General features: G+C 39.8%; 2 protein-coding genes across 5 annotated transcripts; one reads left to right on the forward strand and one right to left on the reverse strand.

Moving 5' to 3' along the window:
- Positions 1-213: 213 nt before the first annotated feature.
- On the reverse strand, positions 214-9,616 carry ddx42 (DEAD (Asp-Glu-Ala-Asp) box helicase 42). Of its 2 annotated transcripts, XM_042504733.2 has the most exons (18): positions 9,467-9,616; positions 7,359-7,577; positions 7,093-7,243; positions 6,938-6,999; positions 6,482-6,518; positions 5,949-6,101; positions 5,714-5,818; positions 5,350-5,469; positions 5,078-5,254; positions 4,829-4,957; positions 4,626-4,725; positions 4,500-4,547; positions 4,310-4,407; positions 3,297-3,573; positions 2,944-3,170; positions 2,743-2,853; positions 2,384-2,497; positions 214-1,571 (listed from the first exon to the last, which is right to left on the reverse strand). In XM_042504733.2, exons 2-18 carry the CDS (start codon positions 7,568-7,570, stop codon positions 933-935), a joined length of 2,760 nt encoding a protein of 919 aa, XP_042360667.2. In that variant the 5' UTR covers positions 7,571-7,577; positions 9,467-9,616; the 3' UTR covers positions 214-932. The 2 variants fall into 2 exon arrangements, with proteins under 2 accessions (XP_042360667.2, XP_087925515.1); XM_088069389.1 differs by lacking the exons at positions 6,482-6,518; positions 7,359-7,577; positions 9,467-9,616 and having other exon boundaries at positions 7,093-7,155.
- On the forward strand, positions 9,552-21,362 carry strada (STE20 related adaptor alpha). Of its 3 annotated transcripts, XM_042504741.2 has the most exons (13): positions 9,552-9,694; positions 10,504-10,569; positions 11,586-11,643; positions 14,629-14,657; positions 16,945-17,047; positions 17,404-17,525; positions 17,793-17,901; positions 18,024-18,147; positions 18,519-18,690; positions 19,285-19,389; positions 19,626-19,879; positions 19,983-20,025; positions 20,354-21,362. In XM_042504741.2, the coding sequence occupies exons 2-13, from the start codon at positions 10,558-10,560 to the stop codon at positions 20,507-20,509; spliced, it is 1,287 nt and encodes a 428-aa protein (XP_042360675.1). In that variant the 5' UTR covers positions 9,552-9,694; positions 10,504-10,557; the 3' UTR covers positions 20,510-21,362. The 3 variants fall into 3 exon arrangements, with proteins under 3 accessions (XP_042360675.1, XP_042360673.1, XP_042360674.1); XM_042504740.2 differs by lacking the exon at positions 14,629-14,657 and having other exon boundaries at positions 9,679-9,694; XM_042504739.2 differs by lacking the exons at positions 11,586-11,643; positions 14,629-14,657 and having other exon boundaries at positions 9,553-9,694.
- The last annotated feature ends 22 nt before the right edge of the window (positions 21,363-21,384 follow it).

Below are 21,384 nucleotides of genomic sequence, written 5' to 3' on the forward strand. Positions count from 1 at the left end.
CAATACAGTTTTGACAAAATAGTTCTAGTGCAACAAGACAACTTTTTCATTATGTTCTGTGCTTCACAACTCATGCCTGATGCTCTCTGCCTCATGAATTGAAGGACAAAATAAAATATCAACTTCATGTAACTGCTTAAAGTAACAAATTTAAGCTCTGCAGGTGTTACCTATGAGAAAGCATAAGAGTGACATAGAAAGCAGATGCAAAGGTAGATGCCAAAGGAGTCTTTTTAATCAAAACTTCACATTTTTCCATTGTGTGAACAAACACTTGAAATTCCTCTCATACAAACAAATGCATCTTTGTTGAAAAACATTTAAAAAGCATAGACAGACTAAATGCCAAGGAAAGGCACTTCACTAGGACTTAAATACAAGACACAGAGAGCTATACAGAGTTTTAACATGTACGTGTGTGTGTGACTGAATCATCGCAGAGCGCTTTTAAAAAACGAAACCATTCTATGAGTCAGCTTTGTAGATTAACAAAATGCAAACACACTGACACACTTAGCAAAGATCCTTTAGGAAAATAATAAAGCTTCAAATTTCCAAGCACAAAAGCATGTTAGGAGATCAGTAAAAGGAAACACGACAGTGACCAACATATCTTAGCTCTGACTCGTTTAGTGACAGCAGGATTCTTTATAGCTCTATTGCTCGATTCCTACTGACTTACATTTACAACAGTCTTGATGATATATGTACAGCGGCTGTCTCTGAGCTGCTTGCGTTGATCTGTCTGACACTCTGCTGAGCTCTGACCAAATCATGAGGCCCTAACCAACCTGACAGGAGTGTCAGTAATCCCCCCTGCGGTCCTGTGCTTGTGTCAGCCTCTGATATGCTCTGCTATCTGCCTACAAAACAGACAAGCTCGTCATGGAGCAGTTGGTTGCACATATTATTCTACTTATGTGTTCTTAATTTTAGTTGTCCCACCTGCTCTTTCTACGCTTTGGTGGTTCGGGGACAGCAAAACTATCGTCCCCTCTGTCCCTCCCCTCCCCGCTCCCCCTGTCTCCCCCGTCCCTCTCACTCCTACGATCTTCTCTGTCCCTCCGGCTTCCGTCTCCATTACGACTATCGCTGTGGCGGCTGCTGCTGTAGCGGTCCCGGTCCCCGTAGCGGTCCCGATCTCTGTCTCCATGGCGATCCCGGTCACTGTCTCCGTGACGATCGCGGTCCCTGTCTCGGTCTCCGTGTCGATCCTCTCCACTGTGTCGATCGCTCCTGTCGCTGTGGCGGTGGTAACTGTCGTGGCGCCCCCTGTCCTCCCCATGTCTCTCCCGTGGGGTGTCTCTCTGTGAGGGAGGTGCAGGTGGAGGGTAGCTGTGCTGTGAACTGATTTGGGTGGTTTGACTAGCGGGCACAGAGCTCAGGGAGCCAGCGCTGGTGAAGCCAGACATGGACAAGTTGACACTGTGGGACCGCTCTGACCCGTTGGCAGACTCGGTCGGCACAGAGCTCAGGCTGCCGGCGCTGGTCCAGCATGATGAGCTGTTAGACTTGGTGGTGAGCTTTGGAGGGCCACTGGATGCCGCCACAAAGTGGCTCTTATATTGAGCCTGGAAGAAAGGAGACATTGAGAGGAAGAGATGAGCTCCCTGCGAGGCAAAACAAGAAATCCTTACTCTGAAACTACAAATTAAGGACATCACTGCCGCATGAAAGAAAATGACCAAAATATATTTGCAGGGTGGTAATAGTATGCTTATTTATACACAAGCGTCCTATCTATATTCATAGACAAAATTTCAAACCTTTTCCATGAATTTTAAGGACCCATGAGATATATTTTTTTGTTTTCTTGCCCCACTTGCCTGGCATTTTTTCAAACGTATCAGATTTAAACTCTATTCCAACAAAATGTCAGCTAGCTGGTTTACATGAAAAGAGAAATGAGATTACTGTAACAATTTTAATACATTAAAACAATTCCAGGACTTCTCCAAAATTTTCAATGATTTTTTTAATGATTCCATGACTTCATGCCTGGAAAATGTGATTGTGACAGTGACAGTGTCAGTGACTTTTCCAGTTTATTTCATGTCCATGGGAATCCTATATATACAGAAGACCAAACTATTTTATGACCAGGTGCTGAGATTTTTGATTTGAAAAGTCGCTCTGCTCTGACTGGTACACAACAGTTTCAGTTGTCTTAACAATATTTTACTAACTCCAGTATTTCTGTATCATTTTAAAATGTATAAATTTGAAATATGAAAAAAAATAGTTATACAGCAACGAAAGTGGAGCCCAACCAAAATTTTAAAACATTTTTAAATCAGAAATGTGCAATATGAAAGACAGAAAGTCAAGGATACAATTAAAACACAATACTTAAGAAAGAACAACAGAAGGGAGGGAGCTCTACCTGGAAGGCTTGTTTCATCGCAGACATGCGATCTCCCATTGCCCCTGTGGCAGGTTTGCTGTAGCCTTCAAAGCCACTAGTGGAAGACAACAAGCTGCTGCTGCTGCTGCGTTCCTGCAAAAACAACAGAAAGTGACTCACATGTCTCTGAGTTTTGTCCAAATTTCACCGCGCATCCCCTCAAACCAAGAGAAAAATCTTAGTCATCACAGATCATTTAATGCTGTCAGAGGGCCATGGTTTACAGGTGTTGTCTGGAACATTTGTTAAAAATATTCATTTTCCAGTGCCAAGTATTTACTGTAACTATACTGACATTACAGGAAAAGCAGATCTAGAGTGTAAAAGAAGTAACTCACAGAGCTTTCAGCCCCCAGGCCTGGTCTCTCTCTGTAACCAAGACCACCTCCGCCAACATTCAGCTTCTTTCCTTTACCACCCTTGAACCGCGATTTCCTGAACCAGGGATTCTGGGAAAAAAATGGGAACAAGACAAAGTGACTCATAAAAACCAACAGATTTACATTCCAGCTTTTTTTAAAATCTTTGATCCGTCTCACCTGCATGGCTAAATCCATCAATTCTTTGGAGACGGCTTGATTAGCTCCCTCTAGATTTCTCACGAGGTCACCAGCAAATGTGGTGTCTTTGCTGGTGAGGAGAGTGTAAGCGACACCCTTCTCTCCTGCACGACCAGTACGACCAATCCTGTGTGTGTGCGTGTCGATGTCTCGTGCTACGTCGTAGTTTACCACTGTGCGAATGGACGGGATGTCCAGACCACGAGCTGGAGAGGGATGATAACAGGAAAATGTTAAAATTTACATTCATAAGCCTCTACCATGGTTTAATAAAAACAAATGAGACGGAGAAAACTTCTCCCACGTCCGTCACCACCTCCTCTTGCACTCACCAGCTACATCAGTGGCCACCAGAACGGGCAAATTCTTTTTCTTGAAGTCGCTGATGACCTTGTTCCTCTCACTCTGGTCCATGTCTCCGTGCAGGAGACCCAGGCTGTAGCCCTCCTGAGTCAGGTTAGTCGCCAATTCCTCACAGTTCGCCTTCTTGGTGACGAAGATGAGGACTGAACCGGAGGAGGTGAACTCGACCAGCCGGCGGGTCAGCCAGTTCCATTTATCTGTCGGGCTGGGCAGCATCTCCACCACCTGGGTGATATCTTCATTGGCCTGGTCAGAGAAGTCAGGTAATTAAAACATGGGATCTCTGTCAAGGTTATTCTAAAACTTAGCTGAAATAAAATTAAAAACATGGCTTTAAAAAAAAAGAAAAACTGACTGAAATTGTATAGATTGGTGCATGAATTTATAGAGGCTGGGATGTCTACATGAATGTGAATCAACTGCCTTTACAAAGTGATGTGTGTTTATATTGTGATAGCTATTCTAAACTTCTTCAATCTTGCCCTGACAAAAAAGCCACATTGTAGTAAAACATACTAAAAGTAATAAAACTAAAACATAACTAACTAAACTAACTAAAACATTTTTAAAGAATAAAACTGAACCTAAATAAGAAAATCAACTCTTCAAACTGACTGAAACAAAAAAAATTAAAACACAATAAAAATACAAACTTGTGAAAAATACAAAACTATAATAGCTCTGATGAAAGTGCAAAAACTGTACATTTAATACATTCAATTTTTTGCTGCTACGATACTTTAACAATTAACCAGGACAGAATTATTTTCATTTTTGGCACTGACTGAAACCTTTGAGTCACACTTGATTTACAATTTTAATTAGGAGTATTGTAACTGTACTCAATTTTATTTTACAACCTTGAATTTTTGTGTAGATTTTGAGACACAAAAAAATAGCAAATGTCTCTCTTTGTGTAGCTACAGCTCTATTAAAATAATAATTGTAAGTTGTTTGCAGATAAATGTATGATTCTGCATACCTCTCCGATGTCTCCCTGCACCACACGAATAGGATCTACCAAGATGTCTCTGGCCAGCCTCTCTATCTTCTTTCTGAAAGTAGCACTAAACAGAAGAGCTGTGAAGGAAATAAAATTAAGAATTAAAAAAAACACAGTGAAGCCTTGCTACCTATGACAATTGTCTTAACATTTAAGGAAGCCCACTTACTCTGTCTGTCTGGGCGGACGTGGCTAGCAATAGATCTAACCTGATATTCTGAAAGGAAAAAGAGAAATAAGCTGCTGTGCACAAAATATGTTTACATACATACCTGCACTAATGATGCAAACCCACCAAAGCCCATGTCAAACATGCGATCTGCTTCATCAAACACCAGGTATGTCACTCTCTGCAGGGATGTTGCCTTCTTCTTAACGTGGTCAATCAGACGACCCTGTGCAAAGATGCATAAACAGTAAATCTCCCATTTGTTGCAGCATTAGAGTGTGAATTTTCCTCTTCGAGGGCAAGGCAAAGACAAAAGCTGCTCATCTTACCGGAGTGCACACCACAATCTCTGCTCCCTCCTGCAGAGCCTTGGCCTGTTCCCACATGCTGCCTCCTCCATAAACCGCCACTGAACGCAGCGAGTAGGCTTTCCCAAAACGCTTACATTCTGCATGGATCTGCCAAAGAGACACATATTGGTAAACTGACTTGCCTCGGGATGCAAGTTTCAGTTAATACTGCAGCAAATATCCTGTGTACATTGACAAAGTCTGACCCAGTCCCCTGCCATTTCTTACTTGCTGACAAAGCTCTCTGGTGGGACACACAATGACTGCGATGGGCCCTTCTCCTGCCTCCAGTTCCTTTTGGTCCATGATGTGAACCAGCATGGGCCAGATAAAAGCTGCAGTTTTGCCACTGCCAGTTTTTGCAATGCCAATCATGTCACGTCCAGACAGAGCTATAGGCACACCCTGAAACCCAGAATGGGAACAACAACAACAAAGATGAAATCATCAAAAAGAAAAACACTTAGTTACAAACTATGTTGAAACCTTAAGATCTATACCTGGCACTGAATGGGTGTGGGCTGAGTGTACTCAGACTTGCGGATTTGGTGCATTAGCTGCTCATCAAAGTTGAAGTGGGCAAAGCTAGTGCAAGGTTTTGGAGGGGCAGCACCAGATACCTGAAAAGGACAAGAAACAAGAGGCAGAAATCCGAAGACATTTAGAACAGTTATGATGACGACATGATGAAGATTCATAACTTCGAAGAAAAAATTCTGCTAAAATTGGATGGACATCAAATCATTTCACTGGAATTGTAGTCATATGATTTCATGTGACGTATACATTAAATTGAAACAAAAATGACAATAAATAAAATGAAATGTTTATAATTTCAGCTATATAACATTATTCTGGACTTACCCTTAAGTTCAATTTGTGCCTTAACTCCAACACTTGAGCTCCAGTCAGGTTGCTGAGCTCTTCATGCTCATTGTAGAAGTTTTTCTCAAAGGGTGGGTAATCAATCTGCAAGAAAAAAAAAAGACAAAATTACAAAGAAGTCACTCATATGACATGTGAAAGACATGTAATGCTGATTTGTAATTGAGACAACCCTCTTAAACTGTCTGTGCTCAAACAGTGGTGTCAACTTTACCTCAGAGTGGTCAATGGGAGGAAGTGGCAAGATGATTTTCTTGGTGGCAGAGGGGATTGGGTTTCCGTCACTGTCATAGTCAATGTTTTCATCCTCTTCCTCTTGGGTTAGCCCGGCTGTGGGATTCTCTGCCATGTAGCGGAAGTAGGCTTCCTGCAGAGAGCACAGTGTTTCATGTGAAAAACTGAGCCGGTGTGCTGCTCACCACAGCGTCCAGGCACCAGTAACTGACAAATACCTGAGGAGACATTCAGCTCAACAAACGGACAAATTACTTTTCACAAACTGATATCAACCATTCAGTCTTTTGCTGACATAAGATCAACATTTAAACATGCTTCTAAACAACAAGAATAATCTACACAAGAAAAAGGACTCCATCATAATAATCCTAAATGCAACCTGTATGGTCAGATAGAGAAGAGGGCATGGGGCTTTATAACATAAGAGAGGGCAGATTTAGGTAATGTTTGGTCTGGAGACCTCTCTGATCAACGATGTAGTGGATGAAGAACTTTGGAGGGCTCACTCACTTGTTCATCTTCTTCTTCAATGTCATCACGAATACCCCTGAAATGACAAGCGGAGAAAAAAAAAACTTCCCTGCGGCTCGTTCATACACCCAAGACAGCCCACATCCCATTATGACTAAGGTCAGTGCTTACCTGATGCTATCCTTTAGTAAAAATATTGCTAGATGTGAAATGCTTTGTGCCAGTAATAGGAGAAACTTAAGATACAACGTCTGCATAAAGATAAATTGCTACTGGTAGTTTAAACAATGAATAGTGCAGCAGTTATGTACAAATAAACAGCATTATTATCTCATACTTGTGGGCTTATACTTTTGCTCACAAAATATACATTTACGTGAGCAAACAGTTTTTTTTTTCACTTGGTCAAATTTCTCATTTAAGCACCAATATAAGGACCTTAGAAGTGACTAAAAATCAAACTAATGGAAAAAAGTGAGCACATTTGAATCTTACTTGGCTGACTTCTTCTCCTTTTCCTTTTCTTCTAGTTTCCTCATGTCTTTAGCTGCTTGATTCTGAAGGAGAAAACCACAAGATTTATTAGAGTACATTAAGCGTTTTGTAGCATATTCTAGTTTTCCTCTGCTGAACTGTAATTCTCTTCTTACCTCAACCTCTGCCATGAAGGCATCCAGTGGGTCATCTTCACTGTCTGATCCACCACCAGACTGCATCTGCTGCCGTGTGGGCGAGTTCTCAGCTGGGATGTACGGCAGATCCACATTGCTGCTGGACTCCTCCTCATCATCTTCAAAATACCTTGTTGAACATGACAAAGATGCAGTTATCCAATCATTCAATACCACAATTACATTACATAATGATGGGGATTGAATAAATGTATAAATGTGTATGGGAAAGGTGTAACACTCACGCATTTTCCTCATCAAAGTTAGCTCTTTTTGTCCCTATTTTGTAGAATGATGGGAGCTGCTGGCTCTTTCCATAACCCCCACTCGATCCTGGGGCTCCAAATGATGTGTGAGATGTCTGAGGAAGGTGAGGTTCCTCTTTTTTCCCTGCAAGGGAAAATCCTCCAAACCCAAACCCTCGCTTCACACCGGGACCACCTTTGTTCCAGTTCATGGCTGTGCTGTGAAAACAAAGGAAGGAAACGAGCCTTTAAAATCCCTCTGTTATTACTCCAAATCTTGGTTAAAAATTGTTGCGTTCGTTTGTCAGCACTGGTTCTTTATTGAAGGTGGTTCTTCAAATACCATGGGACATAGCACTCGTCTGAATCTTGGAAAAGTCTCGTCATGCTCATTTAGTCAACAAGAACCACGTATCACAGATGTATTTTGGTGGACAATGGCAGTTTTAGGGCACCCTGTCAGAAGTCAATCACTTCTTACATCATCCCTTTCGATATGGACAGACGTGGTTTGATAAACCTGAAAGACGAACCAAGAGACAGGGGCCTTCAAAGTTGACCCATATTAGAAAACCACCCCACCTTTGGATACATATCTTCTTCAGAAGTAAACACAACAGTATGGTTGTCTGATTATCGAAAAAGATATCCACAATTTTAATACTTTTGGCAACAAGGCCCAAAATAAATATGCAAGTGAGGTGATTTTTGTCCTTCAATCTTAATTTGCAAAAATGCACAATCTCTCTCTTTTTTATTTTCATTTTTAAAATATGTTTTAGTGTAGACAGTTCTTCATCTTCTGAAGTTTTCACAATTTCCATGCTATCGGTTGACCGACAGCAAGTATATGAATAGTAAGCAGGGTTGGACATTAACTTTTTTGTTCACCTGCCATTGTGGCTCGACTCCAAAATCTACCAGCCACTCAATAGATTACCATTGTCAATTGGGGAGTTGAGTACAGCAAATCCAGCATGCTTAATATATATTTTACCAACATTTGGTTTGTAGCTGGTGCTAATTTCCAAACCTGATAGTAAGTATATGTTAAGTAGGTCAGTCTCACAACAAAATTCTTAATGATGTATTTGATTTTCACCTCAAATATTTCTTCAGTTTTCCCATTTGTTTATCACTACATTAGTAGACCAACTAGTAAATGATTATCTCTGACTGCAATTCACTTTGTTGAAGTCTGTTTTATTGTTAATTACTTTTCAAATTAACAGATACACAAGGAGGGCGAGATTAGACTGATTTATTTTGTCTAATAGGTCATAACCAAAAAATACCTACGCACACTGTTCTGTAAGAGTTAAAAAGCCTTTAATAAATGGGCATTTTTGGGGCGTATAAAAGGCTTTTATACCTTTGCAAAATAGTATGCCTAGGTATTTTCTGGTTATGATTTACTGACAAAACAATTAACAAGTCTAACCTCCCTCGGTTTTTTGTTTGTTTGTTTGTTTGTTTTTTAAACCTACACATGTGAAGTAGCACTCCTCAGTCAACATATATTATAACAAAAAAAACTGTCGCAGAGCAGTATATGCTAACCTAAAACAGCATAATGTGTGCATAGCTACTTATCTGCGTAGCTGTTCGGGTAAAAAATCAAGACGAATTGTGCATTATATACTCGCCATTCATATGACATTTTCATTAATAATCACAGAGGCCAACACGTTTGACAAAATGCAGTATTACATAAATAAGGCATAATTTAAACTGGGTTCTGCATTGGAGGGGGTTAACAGGCTAAGAAACTGTCGTAACCGCGTTAACACAAAGCTAATCAATAAGCTATTTGCTTAACACGAAGGTACAAATAATATAGTATTGGGATTCATGCTAACTCGGGCGGCTACTTTGCAATGCAGTAACTTGATATCAACACAACATTAACCACAATCTTCAAATAGCATTAGCTTTAGCTCAAGGCCTCGAAAAGAGGCCGAGGTGGGGGCGTGCGCTGCTGGAGTCACCACACCGTGAATATGGTTTATTTAGAGAGCCTTTTACAACCATACAAAGTATACGATGCCATTATTCGTTGACTGGATATACTGATAATGGTGTAACAGTGTTTAGATGTGCATTTTTACCTGTTTCTGATGCCAGTAAAACCGCCTGTGTTTTCAGTAGACCGAGCGGTGTGTCTACGTCATCAATACGCGCAAAGTGCCTGTCGTTGTCAGTGCGCGACGCTCAACCAAGAAAGCGTAGTGGAGAGCTGCCAGAAACATCCCGCCGGAGAGGATGGCTAACTGAACAAGTTATCGTAAAATATAATATTACTCCAACCAGGCATTGCTGTTCTAAAAACTACAAAGGTGAGTCACCAATACGGCAAAAATAATGCCAATTATTGCGGGAAAATAAGTCAAGGTAGCTGCTTTAGCTAACGGTAATTGCTAGCCTGCGCCCTCCATTAGCGAGCAGCTCTGCTTGTGACGTTTCTGATATAAGTTAGTGATTTTTATTGTGGGCCTGGTTTAATCAGATTACTCCGTTTGATGTCGTTTAGAGTCAGAAACCTGTTGTTTGTATTGTAACTACAATTATTAAAGCGTGAATGTTGATTGGTTTTAGGTTTTAAGTCGGCATGAACATAAAGATGCCATCACTAACTACTGAAAGATCAGTAGTTAGGTAGACTTTACTTTGTAATACAAGAATATTAAAACCACAATAAATAAAAACAAAAACACTTAACCTTAGAATAAAGCTATAGCCCCGTATAATTAAAACAATAGCAGCATGCAATGAAACATAAACAATCCGCAGCCTCTACAGTCATTTAATAATTTTACTAGTTTTGTTTTATTTTTTTTAATTTTATTTTTGTAGACCAAGCATTGAATGTGAAAATGAGTGATTCAATTTGTTGAACTGCAGCTACTTATTTTCAATATGTAATGTAATATACAGTGTGTTTGTAGTTATTTTTTATTGTTTGGTTTAATGTTGTGTTTTGTTATTTACGCAAAACAATGTATGAAATTTGGTGCATATTTAAATATTCTGCTTGTAAAGTGAAATCACATCAAATAGATAATAATAATAATGATGAGTACAGACAGACCAACATTCCAGCAGGAGGAGAACAAACTGAGGAGTTTTCTTTACTTTATCTTTACAGGTATTCCCTTGGCGGGTTTTCAGCATTTCATATGTAACACACTCAAGAGGATCCATGTCTTTTCTTGTAAGTGTTTGTCAAGTCTGTTCTGTTTTAGACAAAGGTTTAAAAGCCAGTTTAAGGAATACATGTCAGCCTAGAAGCTACAGATTAATTATACATTACTTGCATGTTTATTTTTATTTGCAGAATGAATTAATATTACATACATTGAAAAGCATTGCATTTCATGTCTCCATCTGTTGGGCTGCCGTCATAAAAAGAGTAGGCATGATTTGATTTTGATTCAATTAGAGAAGAGACTTGATGATCACTAAAATATAGCAGGAGAAAAAAAGGTGGTCATATCCATTTTGGTATCGATTATCGGCCAGATGAGTTGTTTTTATATCAGTTACTGGCAGAAAATCCAATATTGTGCATCCTTACCAGAAAGTATTTTATAAAAGGCCTTCAAGCATTACTGAAAAGCACAGGGTTATATCTAGTAGCTTTTTTTCTAGTTGAAGGTTATATTAAACAATTTAACAAAATGAGTCGATCAGAAGAGTGGTGATTGCAGCGCTGTGACTCTGTACAATTACCTGTCAATGTAATATTTTCTGGTAGTTCGCCAAACTGAGCTTTCAAGAGATTGGGGTCTAAATTGGTGTTTAAAAATAAAATAAAAATAAGAAAAATATATACACTTAAAGACTTTCAGGAAGTAGTTTGTTTTTAATTGATATTTCCTTTTAAGCTTCATCACTTAATCACTAACCAGCTTTCAGTGCAAACAGTCAGACACTTTTGTTATTGTGACAAGACAGTAACATACAGTAATATTTTAAAAAGTTCTTACACAGTTTCCCTTTTCACTCAGCACTGCTTACAGACAAGAAAGGAAATTGCTTTCCTTTTCTACGATTTTTCTCTTTCACAAAAGAGACAACACTTTCACAACTGCAAATGAGGAAGTCAGCATGAAACATCTGTAGTCAACAGCTTTGAAAATGTTTCTGTGTCTGTCGAATGTCTCCTTATTCTTGCTTGCTATTTCTCTCTTCTCTCCATGTCTGTCATTAACCCTTTGTGTCTGTCAGCGTTGGGTATCTGAGAAACTGAGTGTGGAGAGCCTGCGGGATTTGGAGTTATTTGGAGGTGAGGTCCGAGATACAACTGAGATGCAACAAAATGGTTCAGCATTCTCAAACCACTGCTTACACGTTAGGCCCTTCATGAGCACAAACCGTCTCAAAAGTGTTCTGTTCTTGTCAAAGCTTTGCTCAAAGTGAGGGCTTTGCTTTGCTTCTCACGTCATCCGAAAATTACAATTCCAAAAGTTTTCCAATCAGTCATCTGTTACCAGTCTCAAGCATTACTGCCTCAGCGTTTTCTGTTTGCCACAATAATTTATAAGAGGATGGCACAAAAATAGTCAATTTTTAACCCTTTGAAACCTGGATTAGCAATACTTTCCTCCGGCTGTATTCAGATGCCTTTCACAAGTATTTAAACCATTGAACCCTGAGCATACTGGTGTGACAAAAACCCCCAAAACAAAACATGAGAAAAAGGCAATGAGCAACTATGTAAGAAATATCCTGTGAATTGCAAGAAATTAGTAGATTTAGAAAAATATTTTTCAAAAGCTTGGGGAGAATGTCCACAGAATCATATTTCTAATTATCATCATTGGATATTAATAATTATTTTACAGAATTCTTATTTTTAAGCAGTTTTTCAGGTCATTTCATTTTAAATGTATTTTTTGTTACTCTTTCTTTTTTTCTTTTTTTTAATTTTCAGGTAATTTTCTTGTGCTTTACTCATTTCTTGGTGTTATTTTGAGAATTTCTTATGAAGTTGCTTATTGCCTTCCTCCCATGTTTTTGAAAGAAATCAAGCCAATTTCCCCAGGTTTAAAAGAGTTAATTGATGTCTCATGTGGGCTTGTCACATAAAACGTCTGTACCATTTGATTTAATGCTTCTTGCGAATGTGTTTATCTTGCGTGTGAAAAGGTTGTGTAATTGTTTTTGGCTTTCAATGTTTTTCTTTGCCATAGTACCTAAATTTGACTTTATCCCTTTTGTGGTTATTCATGCATTTAAACACAGTTGCTTTATTGAGCAATAAATTCTGAATTCAATCAAACTTTTTGGCACTTTAGATATAGATACAGGATAGTTTAAAGCTCAGTGTGGTGCAGAGCTTTAAACTAGCCTGTGCTAGTTTGCACTAATGCTGTAAAGAAAATATCAGAAATATGAGCTGATAATAGGGAAAACCTTAATCATCAGTGGCAAACACAAATAAGATACACATGTTTTTCATGGGCTATCTGATGTATCTCCCACATGGTATCATAATGTGCAGAATAACAGCAGTCCAAGTCGAGAAGAATCCAAATCCAACATTTACAGTCAAAAAAATATTTTCCATTTTACACTCACTAAGTATATAAAATAACACATCAGGATGAAAACAAGGACTGCCACTTAAGTCTCTTTTATTAAATCAGTTTTCCCATCATATTTTACAGTTACACTTGCCCACTCACACTGAATTCATTTACCACCTCGGCACTACTAACTCATTCACACACATCTGTATTTTTGTTACACAAGGCAATGTGAGTAATAATTGTAATGTTGACAACACTTTATAGATATGCCAGGGCTTAGTTTTGCCTTTTTATGTTTTATATTTTGTGTTCCAGGGCTCCAGACTGCTCAGTAGAAATCTATATGTATGTATCTGTATGAAACCCTCACAAAGACTCTCCTAACAAGAGAAGCTCATAGCTCTTCCTGCTGATTAATTGTCAGGCGGATCCAAAGACCACCATTTCTAGACTTATGTTCACACAGTTTTAGAAAAAACCCCACAAAAAAACAGAAAATCATCAGATATGAAACCGTATATACCATTATTAATGCATGCAGATTCAGGAGGTTAAGTGTCTTCTTCAGTCTCACAGTTTTTTAAGTAGGTTCGAGAGGTCCTTTTCACTTTTTGCCACAAAGCTTTTCCAATAGTCTGTGAATTGTATCATGAACTTTCCCACAGTAAATTTGTCATGTAGACGAGACTACTACAGGCAGGGCCGATTTGATTGATTATGTGTTTATAAAACTGCACAGAGAAAACTATGTTGCTCTTTCTCAAGACCAGGCAAATATGAGTGCATGTGAAAATATTTTTTTTTCCAGAAAAAGCTGCTCATTAAGAAAGGCGCCTTGAGGTCTTATTGGTTCAGTTCTTTTACTGTCCATGTTGGCCAGGAACATTTAAACTACTGTCTGTTGATTTCTTGTTTAAATGGCTAAATAGCCAAAAGCTACATTTATTACTGGTTGGTGGTAATTCCCCACTGTACCAGGTTGTGCACCACTTTTTTTTCTGAGATACATTAATGTAGAGTGAAAGGGTCATTTTCAGGACTGTAGTTTGTGAGTTGCAAATACAGCATGGAGCCTTTTCCAGTTGTCTTGAGCTGAAAGAAATTGTGTATGTGGCTGTGTATCAGTGCCATGTTTCTTCTCATTAATTATCACTATGATTTTTTTGGAGCTTTTATATATTATGGAACGGTTCTGTGGCGAATCATGCTTTTTTTCTTTGCAGGCTTTGCCTCATTTTCCATTTTGTTGCTGGCAGATCATTGCACAATGCTGCATGTTTGTTCAAGTGTATCATTTCTGTTTTGGCTGCGCTGTATTCCCATCTCCTTACATAAAACTGGGGAAAAACCTGCAGGGTTTAGCCGGATTTTTTTTTCTTTCATTTGCTTTGGTGAGATTTGATTAAATCTGTTATGCAGATCGAAGCACTTTACTGGGGTGACAGTCATTTTTTTTAAGTTGCAGTGCGGCTTCAGTTTACTCATTATCCCACTAATTATCATGAAAACTGTTTGTATTGATAATGATTCGTCACTTTGTGGGAGGTCACCTGAAAGACAAAGCTGCTGGTTGACGGGGGAAACCAGCGACGGATATCTATCAAATTCTGCAGCGTGTTGCAAACTCCCACTCGCAGATGCTGCAATCCCCAGTTTAAGAGCTGCTCTAAACACCGATCCTTCTCTTGTTTTGTGTTTGTACATGTCTTTATGTCATTGATGTGGTTTTTCTACCCCAGAGCAAGCTCAGGGACTCTCTCACAGGAAAGTAAGTGTGGTACTCCTGTCATCGTCATCCCCATTTGCCCTTTGTGTATGTGCGTGCATGCTTGTGTATGTGCGCACAAAAGATTTGTATGTAGAGGAATCCACAACCTCCCCGAGGCTTTGCGCATTTATGTATGCATGAGTGTCCAGTTAATGACACATGCTGTCCACGCTCGTAGAAGGACATCTCACCTCACTCACTAGTTCTTCTGTTGGGGAAGATGGGGAAACGGTAGAGCGTAGTCAAGCTTTTCTCCTCTAAACTAGAACAAATAATCCTTCACACAGCATAACGAAACAGTCCTGTCTGAGTGTCAGTGTGATGTTAAAATGCTTCATTCCAGGTAACTGCACTGTTGAGGATTTTGGTGTGACCTCACTAAAAGTCTAATTTTGTGTTGTGAGTGTTTAGACACTTTTGTTGAGTTGATGGTGAACTGATAGTGTCCCACTTTAATGTCAGCCACTGTGTGTCCCCGTGGGCTGGGGATGGAGTTCCATGTGTTCAGCTTAAGCAATGCATGGCGACCCCTTCTGAATCTGATCACGATGGCAGTTTGAATAGTGACCCATGTGATTAGATGTTAACCGATGGCTGCATGTTTGGCTTTGCCGTCATGCCAATTGTGACTTACAGTCTGTAAAGTTTATGGCAAAAGGTGTCATTTGGCCTCACACCAGAGAACTGTCCACACACATGCACCAACTCTTGGCTTTATCTGTGAGGACTGTGTCTCCGATCTTTATCTTGAGGCCACCTCCTGCCTGAAGGATACAATTGTACTCAAGGAAGTGCACTATTCTAATTTTGAATATGCGTCTTCATTGTGGTCACCATGGAAACAATCCAAATGTTCATACAGCTTGCCATCATTTGCCTCCGCAGCTTGCTACTGCAATCTGTCCATTTCCATCATTTGAATGGCAATAAATTGATGGAATTCAGGAGTCCTCACTGCAGAGAATAATGAACTTTTCTCAACACATGTTCGTAATGCACAAGTTTAAATAAACACTATCATGTTTATAATTATACTGTCATAGAAAAAGTATTTCATCTGCTATTATTGTTTCAAAAATATCTCTTAACTTTTCTGTGACTATAAAAACACCACGCACTGTTTAGTATTGAGTGGATCTATGGTATTTAAACATGTTTTGATTACTAGACCAACAGTGGATATTCAGTAATATTTTGCTGGTGATGTTTTCAGTGCCAGTATGTCTTACTAATGTCTTCCAATTCCTGTTTTTTTTTCTTTGGCTAGTGCCAGGGGTCACACTAACACACACTGTTAACACACCTCAGCCTGTCCTCTGGTGATCTGTTAACAGTTCTTACACATACACTACCGTTTAAAAATTTGGAATCACCTGCTAAATTGATGTTTTTCTTCTTTTTTTCTTAATAATGGCTATTTTAATAGAAGTAAAAATTCAGACATTAAAGGTATTATATATATTTTAAGTATACATATATATATATAGTATATATATATTTTAGAAGAAGATTTAAATGATGAAGACTTCTAGTATTTAACCCCTTAGTGTTTCATGATGAGAGAATACTGTTAGAATCATTTTTCCCCAAATAACCTTGACTTTTCAATTCGCTTTCCAGTCCAGAAAAGTGTAAGTAACCCTCAGTCATTATTGAACCATGAAGGCACAACAGCTGCTAAATATTTTTGGAAGCAGTTTATTCTTTGGGTGCTCTGCAGTGCACTCGGTGGTTAGATTGATTTGGTTTATGCTGTAATTTGTCAGCTTAAATTCTGTGAGCCACTCCTGATTGGAGTTGTTGTAAACCTGACACTAAAACAAAAGCCTCTTCCTCCATTTTCACACATATTGATGCAAAGCTTCCAGTTTCTTTTACAAATAACTGGTGATTTCCACTATTTTTATTGTTCTTGAACCATTGCTCAGAAGGATCTTTGTCTCTTTCGGCCCTTTTAGGGGTCAATCTGGTGAATCATCATACAGAGTTTTGCTCTCCGTGTATTAGACAAAACCTTCAAACAAAATGGCATGCATTTGTGAAGAGGATTTTCTACAACTTAGAAGCATCAAGGAGCATAAAAAAATATAGAGTAGTCCGCTCAGACGTCTGACTGTACCTCGTTAAGCTTTTGCGGCAGGAATATTCAAACTTTTGAACTGCAGTGTATGAAACACCCTCTGGTAATCACTCACAAGATCCTTAACGGAGTCCTGCACTGTAGCAAGTAAAGCCAAGTGTCAGAGTCCCATCTTGATTCACTCTGTTTTCTCCCCTTTTCCTCCAGGCCCATGAGGACAGCCAGGAGAGTGTGACCTCCTTCCCACATCGGGACACCATGGGCAGCTTCCTCCCTGACAGCAGCTCCTACGAGCTCCTCACTGTTATAGGTATGTAAAGGCAAAGACACGTCTGGATTTGGCTGATTGCACTAAACTGTTAGAGGCTGTATTGTTTCTCCATTTGGGACCCGGTATTGACATAAGTAGGTGAACTTACAGCTCTGCCCGGATACTGCCCAGCAGTATGATATCTGTACATGCAAACCACAGTTTGTCGTCTAACCAATGTATTTAATTATTTATTTGCTTTCTCATCTTAATGTTTGTATTTATGTAGTAGTTTAACAATACTATTGCTAAGGGGTGCATTTGTTTGTTTTTTGTTTTTTTTACAACATAAATACTCAAAAAAATACAAGGCTTGGAAGATACTTGACATGAATCAGTTTGTGTCTGTGTTTTAGGCCGGGGCTTAGACGACTTGATGACAGTGAACCTGGCTCGATATAGGCCCACCGGCGAGCACGTAGCCATCCGACGGATTGACTTGGAGTCATGCACTAATGACATGGTCACCTACTTGCAGGTCTGCATAAGCACTCGACCCCATCACTCCATCATGACTCAGCTCCCCATTAGTCTTTGCCTCTTTCCTGTTTAAAATAAAATTCCCCTTCTTTCATCTCACTCCTGCTTTGGGAACACTTATGTAACTCTTGTGTCTGTGTTCTGATTAAGTGTCCTGTCTTTACTGCTCACCCTCTGATGCCTAATTGGATTCAGAATCATCTTTTCTTCCCTGCCTGTCGTCTTGATATAATAAGATGTAATTTCCTTCTCTCTCTACACACAGGGCGAACTACACGTGTCAAAGCTGTTTCACCATTCCAGTATTCTGCCCTACAGGAGTGTCTTTATAGCTGAGAATGAGCTGTGGGTCATCACCCCTTTCATGGCTTATGGTAAGAAATACATCTCAACTTTTACTGTATTATATTGAATGTAATAAACAATATTTCAAAGTAGCCCGTAGAAACAGAGGACTGCTTTCTCATACTGGTTATCTGTGTTTATGGTGTTTCAGGGTCAGCCAGAGATCTGATCTGCACACATTTTGCTGATGGCATGGCTGAGCTGACCATCGCATACATTTTGCTGGGAATGCTCAAAGCTCTTGAATACATCCACCACATGGGATATGTGCACCGGTAAGATACGTTTGTACAATGTGAGGTTTTATCTCTTTTTGTATCACATAACTCACACAAAAAACACTTTATTGAGTTTAATCAAGAAACAGCACAACACATATAACAGTGCACATTAACCCCCAACTCAGACAGCTATACAACACATCCTACAAACACACAGAGAACACATGAATAAGATTAAGATTGGATAATGATCTTTTTGTAAGCCAAAAATAGACATCATCATTTATTTTTTGTGCTTTGTTAGGGTACTAAACTTGCAAGGGGTTTTAATACGTAAACAAAATTGATAAACCAACATGCCAGTGTATGTGTTAATACAGGTCAGTGTGACATTCAGTGTCTTAACTGTCTTTGTTTATGTGTAGGAGTGTGAAGGCCAGCCATGTGTTAATCTCAGCTGACGGTCAGGTCTGCATGTCAGGTCTACGGAGCATCTTCAGTCTGATCCGTCATGGCCAGAGGGCCAAAGTTGTCCACGACTTCCCCCAGTACAGTGTCAAGGTGCTGCCGTGGCTCAGCCCTGAGGTGCTGCAGCAGGTACCGTACACAATCGAGCATTATATCACACTGTGATGATACAGTCTTCAGGCCAATTATAATATTTGACCACTAGATGGTAGTGTAGGTCCTATAGTCTATGACGTCGCATCAGATGTTAGACAGGCATTTTAAAGTCATGGTGGAGGGGAAAAATCACAATGGAGCGTAAGTGCAGGCACATATGGTTCTTACCATAATTACAGCAAAGCAAAAAGACAACAAAGGTAAATCGGATCACTTCAAATTCACATCACATCACAAAGTAATCAACTTTTCATCATTTTGCAAAAAACACTCAAAGATACTTCATTATTTGGACATTCTCTCATTTCCTGACACGCTTAAAGAACATCTTTGCACCTGCAAGTGACTTTATGAATTCTTTGAATCTGATTGACAGTCACAACATAGCATTTGGCCGTATGCCAAAAGAGTTCATTTTGCACCCTGATGGTTTTTGTTCTTGGTCCACAAGTTTCGGAAAAGCTGAAAATACAAGAGTAAAAATTCCTCATGCTGTATTAACAGCAAAATCAAAATGAATTCAAAGTGAAATAGTGCAGTAAATTTCATGAGAATGTTTCCTGACAGAACCTGCAGGGCTACGACTCGCGGTCAGACATCTACAGCCTCGGCATCACAGCCTGTGAACTGGCCAATGGACATGTGCCCTTCAAAGACATGCCAGCAACACAGGTGAGAAGACACAGAGTAACTCCCTACCTTTTCCTCTGCTTCACATTATCTGTTTGTAGCCAGTAATTTATTGACATTAAGACAAACTGTGGTAAAATGCAGCTTGCTTGGTTTTTAAAGCTATATTAATGCAAGGGCCATATCTTGTAAATTTAAAGGTAAAAGATTGTAAATTGTTTTCCTGGAATTAAAGGGCATGTAAACTAACACTCTCCATATTCACTTGAATTCCACAGATGCTGCTGGAGAAGCTAAATGGGACGGTGCCATGTCTGTTGGACACCACTACGATCCCACCAGAGGAGCTGTCAATGAAACCGTCTCGCTCTGGGGCTGACTCGGGGATCTGCGAGGGTCCAGGAGCTGGAAATGTCCGCCACTCAAATGGAGAGCCCTCCTCCTCGTCGGGAGGACACCCCTACAATCGGACATTCTCTCCGCACTTCCACGCCTTTGTTGAGCTGTGTTTACAGCGAGACCCGGAAAAGAGGTTGGCCTTTCTCCTCCTACATGCTTAAATATTGCAGAGGACATATTGTGGAATATTAAAGGTTCAAGACACTAATTGGGTTTTTTTTTGTTTTCCCTTTCAGACCATCTGCCACCACTCTCATAAGTCATCCCTTCTTCAAACAGGTGTGGAAGATCACGCTAATCCTGACATTATCACTAATAAAAACTGAATATTTCCTACCTTTTTTATTATGTGTTTCTGTGGCAAGTTTTACCTTTAGTACAATAAACTATCTTCTTAGCACAGTAGCTAAAAATAGATACAATTTTCTTGTAATATTCCTGCAACTTGCTTTACTTCTGGTTAAAACGAGACTTTGTGGTGTTACAGAAATGCATTTTTTTTTTTTCAAAGTTATAAAACGCATGTAAACTTACCGTATGGTGACACTGATGAAGACAAGTAAACTTTAAAGGTTGTCCTCAAAACTTTATTTTTATCCTCTCTCAGATCAAACGGCGGCCCTCAGAAGCACTGCCTGAGCTGCTGCGGCCCGTGTCGCCAATCACCAGCTTCGAGAGCTCCCAGCCGCAGGACTCTCCCTCCGGTCTGGCCAGTCTGGAGTCGGGTCTCAGCCACCTGGAGGTGGATGACTGGGACTTCTGACAGTGGAGGACTGGGTGGGGAGACACTTGTGGGATTCTGTTGGAAAACTCTCAGCGTAAACAGGACGAGATTTGTTTTTGTAACGGTCCCCTTGTAAATAATTTAAATCTCAAACTAAAAGGAGTTGCTGTTCTCAGACAGAGGTTAAAAGCCAGCAGCCATCTTGCCTCTTTTTGATGTCTCTCACACGCTTCTGTTCTCTAGATATGCACAGACTCTTGCACTGCACTGATGGACTCTCTCTCTCTTTCACACACACACATGCCTGTTTACAGATTGTACTCACACAACACAACAGGATTCCTCTACTCCTAATGCTGAGGTCTCAGAGGATCTATGGATGTAGATGTAGCCGAGACCTTCAGATTCTCAAGTGGATCAGTGGGAAGCTGCTACTAAATATTCAGAGGGGACACTCTACCTCTTGTTTGAACACGGCCGCTTGATGTGGTCCATCTGCTCAGTGAGACCACCATAAGGGAGCACACCGGTTCTCGCTCAGCCCCTCTGTGCACCAGATGGAGGGTTTCGTCTTTGTCCCAAGGGTCAGCTTATTGAACAGCATGTATAAGCACTTCTTAACTCTCTGCCTGTGTTACAGTGTAAACTACATCTCATGCTTCACACGTCACTTTTGTCACACAGAGGTTAAACATAACATCTGTTTAGTTTAACCCTCACAGCATAGAAGTATGTATTTTCTCGAACTTACTCTGGGTGTGATGTTACTTTTGTCGGAAGTGAACGTTACATTGGTGCTTGTTTTGTCTGCATGTACGTTTGAAAGTGAGGGCAAAGCAAAGTGTTGCAAATGTTAAACTTGACTTTTAACAATAAACGTTGTTCACTTTGATGTTTTAACTTGATGGTACCAC

The sequence above is a fragment of the Plectropomus leopardus genome, chromosome 18 (genome assembly GCF_026936395.1).
Source record: "Plectropomus leopardus strain MGB_pleo_1.0 chromosome 18, ASM2693639v1, whole genome shotgun sequence".
Classification (NCBI taxonomy): domain Eukaryota; kingdom Metazoa; phylum Chordata; class Actinopteri; order Perciformes; family Serranidae; genus Plectropomus; species Plectropomus leopardus.

Bases quoted from the DNA above. Each gene is read 5' to 3' on its own strand.
- ddx42 (XM_042504733.2), bottom strand. From the start codon at position 7,570: ATGAACTGGAACAAAGGTGGTCCCGGTGTGAAGCGAGGGTTTGGGTTT. The intron at 5,470-5,713 runs GTAAGTCCAGAA...TGTCCTTTTCAG, and splicing joins GGCACAAATTGAACTTAAGG to GTATCTGGTGCTGCCCCTCC. The intron at 4,548-4,625 runs GTGGGTTTGCAT...TTTTCCTTTCAG, and splicing joins CATGTTTGACATGGGCTTTG to AATATCAGGTTAGATCTATT.
- strada (XM_042504741.2), top strand. The intron at 17,048-17,403 runs GTATGTAAAGGC...TCTGTGTTTTAG, and splicing joins CGAGCTCCTCACTGTTATAG to GCCGGGGCTTAGACGACTTG. The intron at 18,148-18,518 runs GTAAGATACGTT...GTTTATGTGTAG, and splicing joins CACATGGGATATGTGCACCG to GAGTGTGAAGGCCAGCCATG.